We start from the raw sequence: 22349 nt of genomic DNA, 5'->3' as shown, positions 1-22349 counted from the left end.
TGTGTGCCTTTCAGTGTTTCATTAGTTATTTTTCTTCCGCATGTCCATACAAGTATTACCACGAAGTTTCAATGTCCTATGAGCACTCGCTTTTCGTGGGGGACCTCTCGAGCAGTGAAAGTTCAATTATAACCACCCGGTATTTGCCAGTTCCTGCCATTAGTTCTACTTGCCTCAGCAATAGTGTGAAAATGATCTCTTACTGTATATCTGTCAGTTAAGATTGTATAACGAAGAACTGTCCTGATGTACTCTGTCTCTGTTCAAATGGTTCAAATGGCTCTGAGCACTATGGGACTCAACTGCTGAGGTCATTAGTCCCCTAGAACTTAGAACTAGTTAAACCTAACTAACCTAAGGACATCACAAACATCCATGCCCGAGGCAGGATTCGAACCTGCGACCGTAGCGGTCTTGCGGTTCCAGACTGCAGCGCCTTTAACCGCACGGCCACTTCGGCCGGCTCTGTCTCTGTTCCTGGAAGATTTATTTTTATGTTTCAGCTCACATCATCTGAAACTAGAGTTACCGAACTCGTCTTTTATGGATTTTAATCCAAATAAAAAAAGTGCGATTATAGCAGAACATTTAACAATTGCTAAATTATATACCACGATTCTCGCTACCTCAAAGATGCAATATCATTTAAAAGAAAGCGTTATAATTAGTTATTCAGTCAGAAAATGTTAACTGATAATAAACACCACAAATAATAAAACTTATCAATCACCACATCAAGACAGTGTTCTTGTCCGTGGGTGATTCGGTACTCACAAATTTGCCATTGAACTATCAGAGGTACAAGCATATATACAGGGTGTTTCAAAAATGACCGGTATATTTGAAACGGCAATAAAAACTAGACGAGCAACGATAGAAATACACCGTTTGTTGCAATATGCTTGGGACAACAGTACATTTTCAGGCAGACAAACTTTCGAAATTACAGTAGTTACAATTTTCAACAACAGATGGCGCTGCAAGTGATGTGAAAGATATAGAAGACAACGCAGTCTGTGGGTGCGCCATTCTGTACGTCGTCTTTCTGCTGTAAGCGTGTGCTGTTCACAACGTGCAAGTGTGCTGTAGACAACATGGTTTATTCCTTTGAACAGAGGATTTTTCTGGTGTTGGAATTCCACCGCCTAGAACACAGTGTTGTTGCAACAAGACGAAGTTTTCAACGGAGGGTTAATGTAACCAAAGGACCGAAAAGCGATACAATAAAGGATCTGTTTGAAAAATTTCAACGGACTGGGAACGTGACGGATGAACGTGCTGGAAAGGTAGGGCGACCGCGTACGGCAACCACAGAGGGCAACGCGCAGCTAGTGCAGCAGGTGATCCAACAGCGGCCTCGGGTTTCCGTTCGCCGGGTTGCAGCTGCGGTCCAAATGACGCCAACGTCCACGTATCGTCTCATGCGCCAGAGTTTACACCTCTATCCATACAAAATTCAAACGCGGCAACCCCTCAGCGCCGCTACCATTGCTGCACGAGAGACATTCGCTAACGATATAGTGCACAGGATTGATGACGGCGATATGCATGTGGGCAGCATTTGGTTTACTGACGAAGCTTATTTTTACCTGGACGGCTTCGTCAATAAACAGAACTGGCGCATATGGGGAACCGAAAAGCCCCATGTTGCAGTTCCATCGTCCCTGCATCCTCAAGAAGTACTGGTCTGGGCCGCCATTTCTTCCAAAGGAATCATTGGCCCATTTTTCAGATTCGAAACGATTACTGCATCACGCTATCTGGACATTCTTCGTGAATTTGTGGCGGTACAAACTGCCTTAGACGACACTGCGAACACCTCGTGGCTTATGCAAGTTGGTGGCCGGCCACATCGAACGGCCGACATCTTTAATTTCCTTGAATGAATATTTCGATGATCGTGTGATTGCTTTGGGCTATCCGAAACATACAGGAGGCGGCGTGGATTGGCCTCCCTATTCGCCAGACATTACCCCTGTGACTTCTTTCTGTGGGGACACTTGAAAGACCAGGTGAACCGGCAGAATCCAGAAACAATTGAACAGCTGAAGCAGTACATCTCATCTGCATGTGACGCCATTCCGCCAGACACGTTGTCAAAGGTTTCGGGTAATTTCATTCAGAGACTACGCCATATTATTGCTACGCTTGGTGGATATGTGGAAAATATCGTACTATAGTGTTTCCCAGACCGCAGCGCCATCTGTTGTTGACAATTGTAACCACTGTAATTTCGAAAGTTTGTCTGCCTGAAAATGTACTGTTGTCCCAAGCATATTGCAACAAACGGTGTATTTCTATCGCTGCTCGTTTAGTTTGTATTGCCGTTTCAAATATACCGGTCATTTTTGAAACACCCTGTATATATATATATATATATATATATATATATATATATATATATATATATATATATATATTGGTTGGTTGCATTTCCCAGCAGACACAGAACAGAGGTGATTAGCGATCTAAAACTAAGATTCAAACTGAGAAACGTAGGTGATCACCAAGAAGAGCTCTGTAATTGCCATCTTTGTAAACCCGACAACTTATGCATTGCGTGTGACAGTATCTCGTTCGTTCTAAAATACGAATTGCCATTTAACACGTAAAGGTATTTAATGCCATTCTGAAGTATCAGTGTTATTGTGCTTTGCCGAAGTTTGGATCATAATCGAAAGAACACCAGTGGGTTCAAATTTCAAGCTCTAACATGTGTAGCTGCAGCTACAACCGCTATATAGTGCACTGTGATAAACGTACCAAGCTCCCGATTGACTTCCGTTTGAAAGAGAAAGCGAGGTTTCTCAGTTATTACAACAGTCGACAGGCATCTGGCAGGAGCGGAGTTAATACCCTCATCTTGTCTTCCTAATGCACTGAAGCGCCAAAGAAACTGGTATAGACAAATTTTCAAATGTATGTGATTTCCCAAGGGACCAAACTGTTGAGGTCATCGATCCATAGACTCACACACCACTTAAGCTAACTTATCCTAAGAACAACACACACACACCCAAGCCCGGGGGAGAACTCGAACCACCGCGGGGAGGGGCCGCGCAATCCGTGACATGGCGCCTCAAACCTCGCGGCCTCTGCTTGCGACGATATAGGCATGCGTATTCAAAAACTGAGATACGTAAACAGACAGAATACGGCGCGGCGGTCGGCTGTTGTTACATCCGATACTGCTGCTACAATGGCAGGTTATCAATATTTAAGTGGATTTAAATGTGGTATAATAGTCGGCGCACGAGCGATAGGACATAGCATCTCCGAGGTAGCGATGAAATCAGGAATTATCCGTACAACCATTTCACGACTGTATAGTGAATAACAGGAATCCGCTTAAACATCAAATGTCCGACATCGCTGCGGCTGGAATAAGATCCTGCAAGAACGGAACCAACGACAACTGAAGAGAATTGGTCAGCAGGGGACTGTTCAAGCTGGTGGAGGCTCTTTAATGGTGTGGGGCGTGTGCAGTTGGACTGATATGGGACCCCTGATATGTCTAGATACGACTCTGATAGGTTACACGTACGTAAGCATCATGTCTGATCACCTGCACCCATTCATGCCCATTGTGCCTTCCGATGGAGTTTGGCAATTCCAGCAGGACAATGCGACACCCCACACGTCCAGAATTGCTATACAGTGGCTCCAGGAACACTCTTCCGAGTTTAAACACTTCCGCTGGCCCCAAGACTAGCCAAACATGAACAGTATTGAGCATATATGGGATGCCTTGCAACATGCTGTTCAGAAGAGATCTTCAGTCCCTCGTACTCTTACGAATTTATGGCCAGCCCTGTAGGATTCCCTCCAGCAGTACTTCAGACATTAGTCGAGTGCATGCCACGTCCTGTTGCGGAACTTCTGCGTGCTGGCTCTTCAGTTCATATCTCATCCGTCGTCTTCCTAAATCCAGTAAGGCGAATACCATGGATGGTTTTGTTAATCAGGACGGGAACGATTTTACGATTTTTCCTCCCATGCTTGTCCTGTCTGACTTGCCCTCTGTATGTAACGACCTTGTCGGGGACGGCAGGGCGTTAGCCTCATTTTTCCTTTCTATTTTTCCACTGTTAGAAGAGCAAGGCTACCTAGAGATGCGGGTAAGCTGGAGCAGTGACTGGCGTTTAATGAGTTTCGCCGTTTTTCTTCAGCCGTGTCTGTCGCTCGCTGCAGTGCACACGCGTTCGTTGCAAATGCCGACCGCGGTGGTCTAGCGGTTCTAGGCGCGCAGTCCGGAACCGCGCGACTGCTACGGTCGCAGGTTCGAATCCTGCCTCGGGCATGGATGTGTGTGATGTTCTTAGGTTAGTTAGGTTTAAGTAGTTCTAAGTTCTAGGGGACTGATGACCACAGAAGTTAAGTCCCATAGTGCTCAGAGCCATTTGAACCATTTTTTTCGTTGCTAATTGACTCCTGGCGCAAAAGCGTCATCTGCCGTTTCTCAGGAAAGATGGCAGGTTAAAGGAAACGAGGAAGAACTTTGGTTTTGACTGATGTCGAAGACGTGGCTGGCAGTTCTACAAGCATGGGGACGGGAATCATATGTGGTCTACACCTCACGTGATTGTGGGAAATCGCGTAAATGTATCACTGTTCCGTGCATGACACTGCTGAACTGGACGACATACAACAATTACACCAGGAAGCACGTGTCTTGTAAAATAGTAGTACTAGCTGCTTCGATGTAAATCATTCTGAAGTTGTCTCAGCTCTCAAAAATCAGATTAGCTGCTGGCAGAAACCCACTGAGAGCTTTTAACGAGCTTTAATGATAATTGTTTTGTTAAAGACCGTGGCACGAATTTACGTTTATGTAGGTAGGCCAGTACTTCATCAGGAGACAGCTGTATTTTGCTGTATGTGTGCAAAGCTTAATCCCTTATGCATCGTGTTATGCAAAGACCAGCACGAAATTCTGACTCACTACCGTCTCTCGAGAAGTAATTGGTGTTGAAGTAATACGAGTAACGTACCTTGTTGTAAAAACATGTGAGATTTGTTAACTGATGAATAAATTAGTGTTGCTATGCGACGTTCAAGGGTAATTTGTGATGTTTCTAGTTCTTGTGTGAGTGTTTCACTTCGTCCTTAAATTTTAACAAACTGAGAATGTGTTCGTATATTTGTCTCAGGATAGAGTACTTTCAAAATTCTTAGTGTGTAATATGTTGATGTAGCAGTTTACGGCGCCTGCCCTGCAATTAATGTTACGCTTCCGAAAACCTGTTTCCTTCTTGTGAGTCCAAATAGTTCTAGAAGTACACTTCCAGTTCGTATTATGAAAATACATGAGGTGATACCAGGGTTTGCGTGGATAGACTCTGGCAGCTCTGGAGTTCGCTAACGACGGTTGCAGTCTGAATATTTAGTATATTTCAATTCATTGTTCGTACTCAGCTCTGGTCTTTCCGTTATAATAATGCATCATACGCTGCAGTTATCTGTAATAAAGCACTACGTGAAAAAAGCTGCACAAACATCCAATCATATCTTAATACATTTTCAAATAGGTTCATAGCTTTGCATCTTCCTGTAAATCTGGAGGAACGTAAAATTGTTCTCCTCAGAAAACGTCCAAAAGTAGTTCGTATTGCTAGAATATTAATGACTCTCAGCTGAAATCAGTCAACTCATACAAATTTCTGGATATAATAATTTGTATACACTACTGGCCATTAAAATTGCTACACATAGAAGAAATGCAGATGATAAACGGGTATTCATTGGACAAATATATTATGCTAGAACTGATGTGTGATTACATTTTCACGCAATTTGGGTGCATAGAACCGGAGAAATCGGTACCCAGAACAACCACCTCTGGCCGTAATAACGGCCTTGATACGCCGGGGCATTGAGTCAAACAGAGCTTGGATGACGTATACAGGTACAGCTGCCCATGCAGCTTCAACACGATACCACAGTTGATCAAGAGTAGTGACTGGCGTATTGTGACGAGCCAGTTTCTAGGCCACCATTGACCAGACGTTTTCAATTGGTGAGAGATGTGGAGAATGTGCTGGCCAGCGCAGCAGTCGAACATTTTCTGTACCCTGAAAGGCCCGTACAGGACCTGCAACATGCGGTGGTCGTGCATTATCCTGCTGAAATGTAGGGTTTCGCAGGGATCGAATGAAAGGTACAGCCACGGGTCGTAACACATCCAAAATGTAACGTCCACTGTTCAAAGTGCCGTCAATGCGAACAAGAGGTGACCGAGACGTGTAACCAATGGCACCCCATACCATCACGCCGGGTGTTACGCCAGTATGGCGATGACGAATACACGCTTCCAATGTGCGTTCACCGCGATGTTGCCAAACACGGATGCGACCATCATGATGCTGTAAACAGAACCTGGATTCATCCGAAAGAATGACGTTTTGCCATGCGTGCACCCAGGTTCGTCGTTGAGTACACCATCGCAGGCACTCCTGTCTGTGATGCAGCATCAAGGGCAACCGCAGCTATCGTCTCCGAGCTGATAGTCCGTGCTGCTGCAAACGTCGTCGAACTGTTCGTGCAGATGATTGTTGTCTTGCAAACATCCCCATCTGTTGACGCAGGGATCGAGACGTGGCTGCACGATCCGTTACAGCCATGCGGATAAGATGCCTGTCATCTCGACTGCTAGTGATATGTGGCCGTTGGGATCCAGCACGGCGTTCCGTATTACTCTCCTGAACCCAGCGATTCCATATTCTGCTAACAGTCACTGGATCTCGACCAATGCGAGTAGCAATGTCGCGATACGATAAACCGCAATCGCGGTAAGCTACAATCCGACCTTTATCAAAGTCGGAGACGTGATGGTACGCATTTCTCCTCCTTACACGAGGCATCACAACAACGTTTCACCAGACAACGGCGGTCAATTTCTGTTTGTGTATGAGAAATCGGTTGGAAACTTTCCTCATGTCAGCACGTTGTAAGTGTCAAAAAAATGGTTCAAATGACTCGGAGCACTATGGGACTCAACTGCTGAGGTCATTAGTCCCCTAGGACATAGAACTAGTTAAACCTAACTAACCTAAGGACATCACAAACATCCATGCCCGAGGCAGGATTCGAACCTGCGACCGGAGCGGTCTTGCGGTTCCAGACTGCAGCGCCTTTAACCGCACGGCCACTTCGGCGGGCCGTTGTAAGTGTCGCCACCGGCGCCAATATTGTGTGAATGCTCTGAAAAGCATATCACAGCATCTTCTTCCTGTCGGTTAAATTTCGCGTCTATAGCACGTCTTATTCGTGGTGTAGCAATTTTAATGGCCAGTAGTGTAAAATAACTTCTCAAAATATACGGTTGTTCGGCGATTTTCCTTGGTAAATATTTCATCCACAGTGGATTGACAGAGATTCTATAATTCTGTCCCGAAGTTCGTCTCCCGAAGCGAGGCAGCTAGAATAGTGCAAGCAATTAAATGTATATTTGGGCCCGGGTCGCCATAGTGGTCACACGGGGCTGGTGACTTTGCTGGACACTCTCTGCAGCGTGGCTGCGCCATCTTGGCGACAGCTGCACCGTTAGCAGTGAGACCACTTCGACGCATCGTTTAGTTCCCCTACATCCTAAGAGCTGGCTAAATATGGCAGAGTGGGCTCGCCGTGATCGCTATACAGTCCTGAGCGGCAGAGCCGCGGACGCAGGAGTAGACGGCAACGGCCTCCGCAGATGGCAGGGATCTCAATTCCCACGACCGGACTCCGAGCAAACCGGTAGTGCTGGCGACCACTCTTGAGGCACTCAGCGCCACCTCTGATCTCGCGGAGGCCCTAATGGCCGCAATTGAGTCGTCTCCACTGCGCTCCCTCTAGCACCACCATCTTCTAGAGTTACGACGGGGGGTTGTCGTATCGCTAGATGCCAACACTGATACGCGATAACTAAAGTCGCAGGACTCGTGTTCTCACGAGTCTGAGAACTGGAATCTTTGAAGAGAACGAGGCAGTACTGATGTGGACCGCCGCCAGCTACTATTTATCAAACAATAAATCCTTTTGTTTCCAATCACACGCCTTTTCAGACCCTCTTGTATGTATGACATGGACCAGCCTGTACTTGGGACACAAAATTGTTTACGTTAGCCATCTGGAGTGTCTTGAGCGACGAATGAGAAGGGTGCTGGTGATGGAATGAGGGTGACAAGTGGATCAAGTGTTTGGCATGGGAAGAGTGGTAGGGCTAGAGAGGACCTATGTAATTTGCAATAAATTTCAAGATATGTTTACAATATCAGCGTAGATATCGTGTTCTTGTTAGTCGCTGGCACCAGTGTATTGCTTACTAGTTATCCGAAATGAAAAATGTTCTACTTCTTGAATTCTGCAGTAAATTGTAAGAAGCTCAAGTAATAGCTCTGACATAATCTACCTACGATTATTACTCCATTAAAAGACTATAACCCCCCCTTTTTTTGGAGTAACATGTTGTTTCTCAAATTATTCCGTCTCCCCAGATCAAGCTGGTGTTCCTCGTATGAAAATCTAGAATCTGGAAGATTGAGCTTCCACTTCGATACAATCATAGCATGAGTCAAGACAGAACCTTGGGGTAAATTTTAACTTATATGTGGTAGTACAGATTTTCTTGGTTTCAAAAGAACCGTCCCTTTTTATATGGATATACTTTTTTGCAAATATACACCTACAACCTCGAGGTATTTTTTGCACTTACGTTTAGGATCTAAGTTTTCATTTACCTTTCACAAAAATTGAATGAGCACTCTTATCTGGCACACAACTAACACCCACAAGTTAATCTAACTAGTCCATACCTTGTCTGGAGTTGTTGCTGTGTAGAATGGCGGTTACCCAAAGCTGACGGAAGGGGAATAGCACAGACCAAGTCTTTCATAAACCCTCATACAGGAGAAACACACCGTGATCTTGCAGGCAAATAGTGGAACGCAAGATCAGTTTGCCCCTAGCGCCCGATCCGTCACTGTGGCAGCTTTTTATTGAGGAAATCACGCAGCGCCTCCACGAGATCGAGATATCTCGGAAGCCTCTTGTGCAATGCGGGATCTTTGCGCCCCTTACGGATGATCCTTTGTTGAGGCAGCTCGTAACAGGTCTCCCACAGCCGTCGAAGTGAGCGAGAGAGCTAGCTGCTGCGGGGTGAGCCCCTGCTGGCAACAACGTGAAACGTCAACTTACAACTGGTGCCGAGGTAAAGATTTAGTGTCGCGGCTAGGTTAAAAGTCACCTCAAGGTTCTACCCTCATTCGCGTAGAAGATAAAGTCTTATGATTTCGGATAAACCTTCTTGAAACAAAATGTTAAACGTGGCTGTGACTCAGATCTGTATAAATTTGAAGAGGTTGAAAAAAAAAAAAACAGCCAACCAGTTGCAAACCAAAGTTTTTTTTACCCAGGTTTCAATATTCGTAAAAATATCTTCTTCAGAAGAAGTGGGTCCTAAAAATTTGTATAGACGGTTTCAAACTATTTTTACATCATCATCACCTCAGCCTTTTCCCACATCATGTGGGGTCGGCGTTGCTTTGCTGGATCCTTCTCTTCCATAAATGCCTGACCTATTTTTACGTAATACAACAAAATATTAATAATAGAAAAATTTCTGTGAGGTAAACGTACCCACTTGTTACATCAGATGGCGGTAAATTACATTATCTGAAGCCATTTATCACCATGTGATATGACAACTGAGTAGGTTTACGTCACAAATATTTTTCTATTATTAATATTTTGTTATGTATGTAAAAATAGTTCGTAACCGTTTGTACACATTTTTAGAGCCCTCTCCATCTGGAGAAAATATTTTACAAATATCGAAACCTATGTCAACTGCTAAGTAAATCTTTGGTTTCCAGCTGGTTGGCTGATATTTTTTTATGCTCTTCCTCTAGAAACGCACTGTGAAACAGTATTACTTACACACACATAGCCCGCATCTCGTGGTCGTGCGGTAGCGTTCTCGCTTCCCACGCCCGGGTTCCCGGGTTCGATTCCCGGCGGGGTCAGGGATTTTCTCTGCCTCGTGATGGCTGGGTGTTGTGTGATGTCCTTAGGTTAATTAGGTTTAAGTAGTTCTAAGTTCTAGGGGACTGATGACCATAGCTGTTAAGTCCCATAGTGCTCAGAGCCATTTTACACACACATAAAGACATGTTGGCATTTACGGAACACGATGTATCAGTGAGTGAACGGATTGACATATTTTACAGTCTTCGGTTTTTGTTCTTTCCTCTTTGCACTCTTTTGCTCTTTCCTTCTCAACTTCGGAAAGTGAAAGACATTTTTTACAGACAGTTTCCAGTTCTTGTTCTTTTCTCTTTGTACTCTTATGCTCTTTCCTTCTCAACTCTGGAAAGTGAAAGACTTTATTGTATTGAAATGACTGCATAGGTTTTCCCTGTGTAATTATTCTTGATACTCTCCATGGGTTTGTTGCCGGATCTTAAAATCATCATAAATGAATGTTTCGGCGGTCCACCTGTCCGCCATCTTCAGGAGAGCACGCCTGCTGCTACTACTGCTGGGTAACGCAGAAAACTGATACATAGGCACCGTACCGTACAAAGAGCTTGCCCAGCCACCACAGTTGTTGTCCCTCGATTGGGCTGGCTGAGTCACCACTGGTAGAGCATTGGCGCCAAAGATATATTTTCAAACACTACGGCCGACTGCAACAAAGGACCCAGGAACACTGTATTATCTCGCATTAAAATACAGGGTCCTCTGTTGCAGTCGGCCCTAGTGTTTGAAAATGTATCTTTGGCGCCAATGCTCTACCAGTGGTGACTCAGCCAGCCACATCTTGGGGGGGCAGCAACTGTGGCGGGCGACGCATGCGCCTTGAACGGTACAGGGTGCTATATAGGACGACGACTGCATTAGGTTTCAACAGAACTCAGCAGGAGCTTTCTCCTGTAGATGGTGGAGCCCCGAAATATAGAGTTACGTTGGTTTCAGAGTCCCGCAGCAGACTCGAGGACAGTGCCGCTTTACTGTATGGTTAGCTTCCTGCTGAGCGGAGTGCTGTTGCTGTTCGTCAGGCTGTCCCTGGAGCGGGCGGAGCGGCTGCTGACGGAGGTGGAGATGGCGTCGCGACGCCTGGAGACGCTGTGCGACGCCCGGCGGGAGCGGCTCCGGGACCTGGCCAGGCTGCGCGCGCTCCAGCACGAGAGCGAGCAGGTACCGTGCCTCTCTCTCTCTGTCCACGCGCCGCGCCTGCACAGTAGAAATGCTCACACGACAAACACGTCGCCGTAACCTCGAGTGGCATATAGCCAAGGGAGATAATATACTTTTGATTTATTTTACGTATTATGACCTACAATATCATCTTTTCTGCCGACGCCGCCACTTCATCACGAATATTTTGTTCGAAAGATGGTTCAAACGGCAGCGGACACCTAGAAGAAGTAAAAAGCAATGTGAACTCTTAGAAGATTAATCTTTACCACTTTCTCGACAGGCGTAGGACTGGTGTAACGGCAGTTACGCGGACAGCGCCTGAGTTTTATCTATGCAGTGCGTGAAACTTCTTACAAGGGAACCTCCCCATGGCACCCCCCCTCAGATTTAGTTACAAGTTGGCACAGTGGATAGGCCTTGAAAAACTGAACACAGATCAATCGAGAAAAGAGGAAGAAGTCGTAAACTGAGTAGTCCACGCGCAAGATAGGCAACATGTGAGCCCAGGAGCGCCGTGGTTCCGTGGTTAGCGTGAGCAGCTGAGGAACGAGAGGTCCTTGGTTCAAGTCTTCCTTCGAGTGAAAAGTTTAATATTTTATTTTCAGACAATTATTATCTATCCGTCCGTCCGTCCGATGCGAGGTAACTGCGCCGTAGTATGGGGACGCTACACCTAAACAAACATCGAAACTATTGCATTCATTTGTTGAAGTTTAAGTGACAAACTCTTATGTTTTCATCACTTTTTTGGGAGTGATTATCACATCCACAAGAAAACCTAAATCGGGCAAGGTATAAGAATCTTTTTACCCATTCGCCAAGTGTACAAGTTAGGTTGGTCGACAACATATTCCTGTCATGTGACGCACATGCCGTCACCAGTGTCGTATAGAATATATCAGACGTGTTTTCCTGTGGAGGAATCGGTTGACCTATGACCTTGCGATCAAATGTTTTCGGTTCCCATTGGAGAGGCACGTCCTTTCGTCTACTAATCACACGGTTTTGCGATGCGGTCGCAAAACACAGACACTAAACTTATTACAGTGAACAGAGACGTCAATAAACGAACTGACGGATCATAACTGCGAAAATAAAGAAAGTAAACTTTTCACTCGAGGGAAGACTTGAACCAAGGACCTCTTCTTCCGCAGCTGCTCATGCTAACCACTGGACCACGGCGCTCCTAAGCCGACGCTGTTCTTGATGTTGCATATCTTTCGCATGGACTACTCAGTTTGTATATTTTGCTTTTTTTTCATCGTTACACACAACTTCCTGTTTTTCTCGATTGATCTGTGTTCAGTTTTTCAAGGCCTATCCACTGTGCCAGCTTATAACTAAATCTGAGGGGGGGTGCGATGGGGAGGTTCCCTTGTTAGCTCCCATTCAGCTTCATTCCGGCTATCGATAACAATGCAGACAACAGAAGAAAACATCTCGGCGTTGTGCTACCACGTAGCATTCGAATTCTGACCTATCTCTACTCGAACTCAGCGCCTCGTACGTTGCTGCTCCGTGTTGCGTCCGCACTGTTTCCGTCTGTCAGTACGAGAAAGAAGGGAAGAACGTCCTGGTGGTGTAAAAATTGTGATCCGCTCTCTGTATGCTTGCATGTTTCGAAGCATACGATACTCGGGCAAATTATGTGCAAGAACGGCGTATACAAATCTCTTTTCCGGAATAAAAACATGGTTCAGTAAAACTGTTTGTGTATCTGCTACTTTTCTATCTCACAATCCACCTTTTACAGCTACTTAAAGCAGGATTCAATGTTTCAAATGACACACCACACTTATTTATTGCATTTACATAGGGTGATTCGAAAAAAGTTAAAAAACTGACAAGGCACGTCGTGCATACGACAAGGATCAGTAATCACATAGGAACAGGGGGGCGTAAACGCCACGAGAGGGTGCTTCTGTCACGTGTTGCCTAGCATTGTCGGAGACTTTAATTGGGCCGTACATTCCCCCCAGGCTGAACTGATGGTCGCACGTATCTCGCATTCCTGCGAGAGATTTTGTGGGACGTGCTGAATGATGTTCTCATGCCTAAACGTAGCCGCATTCGATTTCAGCAAGACGGAGCTCCAGCACATAACAGCAAACAAGTGAGGGCACACCTGGAAGCAGCCTTTCCAGGGCCCTGGAATGGTCGCGATGGGCTAGTCGAAAGGCCACCACGATCACTCCATCTGTCCCCATTCGGTTTTTTCCTGTGGGGCTATCTGAAGGGATAGTTGGATAGATCAGAAAGATACTTGAAATGCACTCCCGGTTCAGTGTAAATGACGTCACTGTACACGTCCGAAAATTGAAGAGGATGAATTACTTGACAGTTTCAGATCTCGTAAATTTTATACGGGTTTCGTTTATCTATGGCAACAGTAATGTCAGCGTTGAAGATATGTTCAACATATTGTAGAAGATTGGCAGCTAATCACTGGTTTCCTCAGAACACAGCTTTGTAAGCAGCATAATTTCGCAGAAAGGCAAGCATTTGGAATGCATTTAGTGTTGCTAAGTATGAAGGATGCTGGAATCGAGGACTGAATATTCGTGTTTCAACACAGTTGGATTATTTTTCTTTACTTGCACCACTGGATGCTATGAAATGGTCCCCAATCATTGAAACACTGAATAAAGAAACTGAGTGAATGAATTTCGGCAAATTGGATTCCTTAACGGAGACGTAGCGCCGAGAAATGCAGGAACTATTAGCCGGTTCTTACGAGGGAACCCGTAAAATAAATCACACATTATTATAGCAGTCCAACTAACTACTGACCGCTGCACTGCACTTCAAAATGACACAGATACATGACACTAATTTTCAACATTGCCATCAAATCTTTGTAAACAACGATCCGAACGTTCTACCGATCTTCCAGTTCCTCGACGATAGAAATCCACTTCTCGGTCGCAGAGCCATTCGATAACCGCTGCGTGAACGTCCTCGACGTTGCAGAAACTCTCACCCACCAGATGTTCCTTCTCGATTGCCTGGACGTGTCCGCAGTCGTCGGTGTCGATGGCCTTCCTTGCCGATCAGCAACACGTAAATTATACCGGCCGTGGTCATTTGTTGGTATCATTTCACTACCCCTGGACCCAACACTGCATTTGGTCCGTATACCGCCAGAATTTAATGCTGAATCTGTGTACAATTTAGACGTTTCGCCCGCCGAAATAGTACTGTCCCCCGAACTTCAGCTGCGGATTAGATTTTCAGTTGCCGCGGCATTTCAGTCCCACACTGTGGTGCATCTGTTACCGGTACCGCAGCAGGAAGAACTGCCTCTGCAGGAAACCGCCAACATTTTCTCTCTTCTGATGATGTGACACTTATAACGGACCTCGGTCTTAGGGTCATGGAACGACGTGTTTAACTCAATGATAGAAGCTGAAGAAATGAATTAAAATTTGTGCCGTGGCCGGGACTCGAACCCGGGTATTCTTGCTATAGTTAAATTTTCCCCGCGACATTTAAGTCTCATCATTATCTATGATAATGATGGAATGTGAAGAAATGCATTAAAATTTTTGCCACGGCCAGGGGGGGGGGGGGGGGAAGACCCGGGTTCGAGTCCCGGTCGTGGGAAAAATTTTGATCCATTTCTTCAGCTTTTATCATTATCGTATATAACGATGAGCCTTAAATGTCGCGGGGAAAACTTAATTATAAGATGATTAACTAAATTTCTGAAGTCCCTACGGACGTATTAGTAGCTATATACTAATTATATAACGTTCAGAGTCTCTTTTAGTTCCATTTGGTTGCTACTGGCACGTTTTGGGTCATACGGGACTCATCCTGAAATTTTGACTTTCTTTACGTAGTTGTTAACACTTCTTGCACTTAATGGACTTCTCTAAGGTGCGGCTTTAAGGTGCGGCTTATTAACTTCCAAGTCCGCCCGATGGCACATCAGTGTGACGGACTGCCGTCCTAAGAGGCCCGGGTTCGATTCCCGGCTGGGTCGGGGATTTTCTCCGCTCAGGGACTGGGTGATGTGTTATCTTCATCATCATTTCATCCCCATCCGGTGCGCAGGTCGCCCAGTGTGGCGTTGAATCTAATAAGACCTGCACCAAGGCGGCCGGACCCGCCCCGTAAGGGGCCTCCCGGCAGTGACGCCAAATGCACATTTCATTTCCATTAACTTACAAGACTAAATAAAGGTTAGGACAAAGTATACCACACTGTGTGTATGACCCTATAAAAAATTGTAGAATCCACACATCCTGGAAGAGTCAGCGGTGACCAATATGTGTGTGTGTGTGTGTGAGAGAGAGAGTGAGAGAGAGAGAGAGAGAGAGAGAGAGAGAGAGAGAGATTGTGCGTCTGAGTTCAAATGTTTGTATTGTTTGTATACGTTTGCAATCATATAGGAATGTCGGTGTGATGTGAGGCAGGGGATGGCGGTTTTCGAGTTGGGTGATGGCGGTACATAACATCTGAAGTGACTGACTTGTTAATGAACATCAAAGAAGAAAAAGACACATGTGCTTCGATTCTCTTGTCATGGTGATACCTGTGACTGGACTCATTTCTGTGGCCTACAGCGGAGCTGGATTGTGACAAATGAAGGTATTTATCGCTAACAAGATTGTCGGGTATGTTTAACAGCCGGGGTGAGGGATGGACTGCTATTATCCGGCACACGGGCCCCCCTTCACGTTTGGTATTCTCAGCGCGGCCAGTGCGTGCCTCAGGCGCGAGAGCCCGGCGCATTGGTATGCTGGAAGCGCGGCCGGGGTCATGCTCGCTCCCCAGCGCCCGCTTGACCCACGCTGCGGCAACTGACTGCCGCTGTTTGTACAGCGCGCGGTCCGCGCCTGCAGATACCCGTCCGCGACTTCACGCCAGCAGGTGTTCGCGTGCTCGCGCTACGTGGGAGCTAAAGCCGACAACGGACGAGTTATCTAGTGCTGACGTGTAGCTGTACTGGTTTTGTGCTGTCATTTCCTGTTGTTTCACCGAGGGAGGTGGCGCAGTTGTGAGCACAATGGACTCGCGCTCGGGAGGACGACCGTTCGAGCCCGCGTCCGGCCATCCACATTTGGATTTTCCGTGATTTCCCTAATTCACTCCGGGCAAAAGCAGGGAAAGGCGTCGACGGGACGTTAAACCTAATCTTCCTTAATTGCTGCTGTCTCACGATGAGCGGCCATTCATTGCCTCACTACAAACACAAAATACGCTCCTGGAAATGGAAAAAAGAACACATTGACACCGGTGTGTCAGACCCACCATACTTGCTCCGGACACTGCGAGAGGGCTGTACAAGCAATGATCACACGCACGGCACAGCGGACACACCAGGAACCGCGGTGTTGGCCGTCGAATGGCGCTAGCTGCGCAGCATTTGTGCACCGCCGCCGTCAGTGTCAGCCAGTTTGCCGTGGCATACGGAGCTCCATCGCAGTCTTTAACACTGGTAGCATGCCGCGACAGCGTGGACGTGAACCGTATGTGCAGTTGACGGACTTTGAGCGAGGGCGTATAGTGGGCATGCGGGAGGCCGGGTGGACGTACCGCCGAATTGCTCAACACGTGGGGCGTGAGGTCTCCACAGTACATCGATGTTGTCGCCAGTGGTCGGCGGAAGGTGCACGTGCCCGTCGACCTGGGACCGGACCGCAGCGACGCACGGATGCACGCCAAGACCGTAGAATCCTACGCAGTGCCGTAGGGGACCGCACCGCCACTTCCCAGCAAATTAGGGACACTGTTGCTCCTGGGGTATCGCCGAGGACCATTCGCAACCGTCTCCATGAAGCTGGGCTACGGTCCCGCACACCGTTAGGCCGTCTTCCGCTCACGCCCCAACATCGTGCAGCCCGCCTCCAGTGGTGTCGCGACAGGCGTGAATGGAGGGACGAATGGAGACGTGTCGTCTTCAGCGATGAGAGTCGCTTCTGCCTTGGTGCCAATGATGGTCGTATGCGTGTTTGGCGCCGTGCAGGTGAGCGCCACAATCAGGATTGCATACGACCGAGGCACACAGGGCCAACACCCGGCACCATGGTGTGGGGAGCGATCTCCTACACTGGCCGTACACCACTGGTGATCGTCGAGGGGACACTGAATAGTGCACGGTACATCCAAACCGTCATCGAACCCATCGTTCTACCATTCCTAGACCGGCAAGGGAACTTGCTGTTCCAACAGGACAATGCACGTCCGCATGTATCCCGTGCCACCCAACGTGCTCTAGAAGGTGTAAGTCAACTACCCTGGCCAGCAAGATCTCCGGATCTGTCCCCCATTGAGCATGTTTGGGACTGGATGAAGCGTCGTCTCACGCGGTCTGCACGTCCAGCACGAACGCTGGTCCAACTGAGGCGCCAGGTGGAAATGGCATGGCAAGCCGTTCCACAGGACTACATCCAGCATCTCTACGATCGTCTCCATGGGAGAATAGCAGCCTGCATTGCTGCGAAAGGTGGATATACACTGTACTAGTGCCGACATTGTGCATGCTCTGTTGCCTGTGTCTATGTGCCTGTGGTTCTGTCAGTGTGATCATGTGATATATCTGACCCCAGGAATGTGTCAATAAAGTTTCCCCTTCCTGGGACAATGAATTCACGGTGTTCTTATTTCAATTTCCAGGAGTGTAAGTTATGCAATATTTCGGCAACGTGGTACGAAATGTTCAACCAATAAGGGGCACGAACACTCTCTACGTCACAAGCAGAACTTACGAAACGCCATATTGTTGTAAGAGGTCCGAGCAGATGTAATTTCGATCATGCGTTGCCTGCGATATGCAAGGTATAAGAGAATCTCTGACCAGAGAGCAGTGTTGACTGCAGTAGGAACTGTGTAGCTGTAGCAGTAAGTTGTTGCGAGTCTGCGGTCTGCTCTGGTCTGGTGTGGTGTATCGTGTTGGCTGGGCCGGTCGCGGTGCAGCGATGCCGGAGCCTGAGAATTATTGTATAAGGTAAAAAGCAGCCTCGCGCATATGTAGTAAGTTTATTTCAACTCCCAGCACCCTCGCGCATATGTAGTAACGTCATTTCAACTCCCATGTAAATGTTTTAAAAATCTCGTAATAATAATCTTTCTCATAAAAAGTAACTTTTAACAACTATTTATTTCAATTTAAAGAATTTGCTAATTTCTCCAATCCATGATCATCCTGATTATTGCAAAAGAAAAATCAGTTGTTTCGTTTCATAAATGACAAATCTATCGGCCAGCATTGCACAGGGCTGTGCCAGAAAAATTTATTGTAAGAGCAGATATATATGCGTTATCCGGCGACTTCATTGAGGTAAGAATTTTCCTTTTTTTTATTCAGAATGATCTTTCAGGGCCATGACGCAGCACTGCAGACGTCCAGAATTTACCAGGTTAAATTCACAGTCAATTATTGAAAAGTTATAAGTGAGCGACAATTTAATTGAGAGGTTAGTTACATTGTATTATCATCAGGTTACTGACTTTAAATTTTGTTGGGACGTTACACTGAATGTGAACGACATAATTATATTTTTTACTGTTGAGAGGTTTAGCAATTTTTCTGTTTTGAGGTTACACTAAATGTGAATGAATTTTGTGCGGAGGTTAAATGAGAATGATTTTTGTGGGGAGGTTACATTGTATTTATCGTTTCCAGTTGAAGCCCATATTCGGTCGCTTTGTATTTTAACTTACCTCCTATTAATATGTACTGTTTCTAACCACCAACTCAGTGAGGATCCCTTGAAAGCCCTTCGTTATTGGCTCGATTTGTTGTAATAAAATGACAGGAAACGTCGTATTGTAGGTTACAGAATTTTCGTGTTACAACCCGTGTTTCATGAAAGTTAGTCGCTTTAAGGCAATGTCTCATTCAAGATTCATCAAATCTGAATAGTTTTCGGTAGTATTTGTTATAATTAAATGGCAGTCATAACATATCGGCGATTAAACCCCATTCAGAAGATCTGAGTCGGCCGCGGTGGTCTAGCGGTTCTGGGCGCTCAGTCCGGAACCGCGCGACTGCTACGGTCGCAGGTTCGAATCCTGCCTCGGGCGTGGATGTGTGTGATGTCCTTAGGTTAGTTAGGTTTAAGTAGTTCTAAGTTCTAGGGGACTGATGACCACAGATGTTAAGTCCCATAGTGCTCAGAGCCATTTGAACCATTTGAAGATCGGAAAATCAAATACAAGGTCGTTCAGGGTTGTCACATGCGCCGAACGCCGAATTACTTAACAATGTATAGTGGGTTCGCCTCCTAATGTATTTCTTTTTTTCTTTTATATATATATATATATATATATATATATATATATATATATATATATCCGGCCGGTGTGGTTCTAGACGCTTCAGTTTGGAACCGCGTGACCGCTACGGTCGCAGGTTCGAATCCTGCCTCGGGCATGGATGTGTGTGATGTCGTTAGGTTAGGGGACTGATGACCATAGATGTTAAGTCCCATAGTGCTCAGAGCCATTTAAACCATATATATATATGTAGTCGCAAATCGCGTTAGGTGCATCTCCTGAGGTTGGGCTTCCTGTCCTCGTCCACGTCAACGTTAGCTACCTCGTCTCGTGTCAAGATGGCTCAAGTCTCGGAAAGCCAGTCTGATACATTTGTAAAAGAGGCACCACGCTCATTCGTAGAAGGACACATTAAGCTGCTTTTGCTCTGTCAAGGAGTTATACCTGAATTAGTTCTAATTTACGGAATTGATATACTGAGTTCTGCATCTCCATTGAAATTAGTCTTACGCTGGGACTTGATGAGCCATTTCTGTGTCACAAATCGCAGTGGAGCAATGGACGAACGCAACATATCTAAATGAAATGTTCAAGACGTTTTCCACACCTTGACACCCGAACAAAAGCAACGTCGTGAGGACGTCTGCTGCTACTTGATTGATATCAACAACGTGGACAATCTTTCCTGGAAAAAATCGTCACTGGTGACGAGATTAGGTGTTTTCGATTTGATCGTATCACAGAATGACTAAGTGCAGATATTCGCATGAAGGCTCAACGCACTCACGACGTAAGCGCAATCCAGGCCAGTGTAAAGCGTGAGATGATCAATAATCCCAAAGAAAGACTTTTCTGACAGGTTCACATACTCATATAAATGTTGCGTGCGTTGTACTGAGAGAACTATGTGAAACACTCGAAGCATTGAAACCACCATATCAACTCTTCTCTGTTAGTTTTAATGCAGTGTTAGAGCGCCGGCCAGGGTGGCCGATTGGTTCTAGGCGCTGCAGTCTGGAGCCGCGCGACTGCTACGGTCGCAGGTTCAGGTCCTGCCTCGGGCATGGATGTGTGTGGCTTCAGAAGGCAAGTCCCATAGTGCTCAGAGCTCTTTGAACCATTTATTTGCAGTGTTAAAACTTTTTGGACTGACGGTGGTATATCTACTGCGAGACAGAAGATTTTATTTCATGCCACCTAACGTGAATTTCGCCCGTAGCAACACTATCTGCAAATGAAAAAGTAATTCGAATCCTCTCTGCGGTTCTTATTCCACGACGGACTTAAATTCAACCATTAGTGTCCGAGTGGGCTTCTTTTCTGATCGTGCCCTGGCAAGGGCGTACCATTTTCAGTAAGAGACCCCAAACTAACCTTGAGGTTACTTACAGCTACGCGTAACTAACTCCATCTTGCATACACACAAATTTCAAGCCCTCTTCGGCCAACGCGATATTGATTCCCATTGTCTGCCTAAATCACTTCATTTCTCTCTTCAAATAGTTTATGATCTCCTTGTCTAACTGAGCGAGAACGGATTCTTTAATGTGTGTGACGCCAAGGAGACGTTTAACTCCAACTTTCCTACAATCTTGCACACGTCTCTGAATTTTCTCGATGTACTCTGTCAGTCCTATCTGGCAAGGATTCCACACCGCTCTGAGCACTATGGGACTCAACTGCTGTGGTCATAAGTCCCCTAGAACTTAGGACTACTGAAACCTAACTAACCTAAGGACATCACACACATCCATGCCCGAGGCAGGATTCGAACCTGCGACCGTAGTGGTCGTGCGGTTCCAGACTGTAGCGCCTTTAACCGCTCGGCCACTTCGGCCGGCGATTCCACACCGCGCAGCAGCACCCCAAAATGGAATGGACAAGCGTAGTGTAGGCAGTCTCTTTGATAGACTTGTTGTATCTGCTAAGTGTTCTGCCAATAAAACGCAGACTTTGGTTTGCCTTCCCCACAACATTTTCTATCGGTTCTTTCCAATTAAGTTATTCGTAATTGTAATTCATGGGTATGTAGTTGAATTTACCGCCTTTAGATTTGACTGGTTTATCGTGTAACCGAAGTTTAACGGGTTCCTTTTGCCACTCATGTGGATTACTTCACACTTTTCGTTATTTAGGATCAATCGCTATTTTTCCACCATACAGATATCTTTTCTAAATCGTTTTGCAATTTGTTTTGGTCTTCTGATGACCTTATTAGTCGCTAAATGACAGCGTCGTCTACAGACAACCTAAGACGGCTGCTGAGATTGTCTCCTAAATCCTTTATAAATATATGAATCTGCAGAGGGGCTATAACCCTACCTTGGGGAAACCCGGAAATCACCATCCGCAGATCTGGTTTAGTGTACCAAACGATAGAGAGTGAGACGATTCGGTATTCCGTTCTGTAACAAACGGGCTACAGACTTGAAGAAAATCTGCTGTACTAATTGATTTATTAATTACATTGCTATGACGGAAAGGACTATTTTTGAATAACTTTGTGTGGCAAATACTATTTAGTGATGTAGTGTACGATGAAACTGGAGAAAAAAATTGTATGAATGAGATTTGAACCCATACCGCCAGCGTAGTAGCTGTAAACTTTAGCCCCTGCGCCACGCTCTCCTAGTCAAAAGGTAATTAACGTTAGAGGTGCGGCAGGTACGCATAAAACATCAACCTCGATTTTTTCGAGTACTAGGGCCCATCGAAAGAAAATTCGCTAGTCAGGTATTGAGGACAGGAACCTCTACAATGTACGTTACACTCGTCAAAATTCGTGATTCACAGGTCTGATGGTCCCCTTGTGAGATAAAGGGTGTTTCCGTGTTCATAGTTCATTGTTCTCGAAAAAAAAAGTTTCGTTTCGGTATCAAATTGTCAGCAGTAGCAGGCGTAGTTTCGGGTAACTTTCTCACAAACGACTGAATAGACGTATTGTGCTA

At 45.9% G+C, this 22349-nt stretch overlaps 1 protein-coding gene across 1 annotated transcript in view; it reads left to right on the top strand.

The window, feature by feature from the left end:
* Nucleotides 1–22349, top strand: part of LOC126481741 (puratrophin-1-like) — a 728422-nt gene that overhangs the window by 180701 nt on the left and 525372 nt on the right. The window contains exon 7 of the mRNA XM_050105696.1: nt 11037–11175. Coding sequence (XP_049961653.1) covers nt 11037–11175 — 139 coding nt within the window. The remainder of the gene's footprint in view (nt 1–11036; nt 11176–22349) is intronic.

This window comes from Schistocerca serialis, chromosome 5 (assembly GCF_023864345.2).
Source record: "Schistocerca serialis cubense isolate TAMUIC-IGC-003099 chromosome 5, iqSchSeri2.2, whole genome shotgun sequence".
Taxonomy (NCBI): Eukaryota; Metazoa; Arthropoda; class Insecta; order Orthoptera; family Acrididae; genus Schistocerca; species Schistocerca serialis.
The sequence above is the reverse complement of the archived record's forward strand: the minus strand, read 5'-3'. Positions and strand labels throughout refer to the sequence as shown.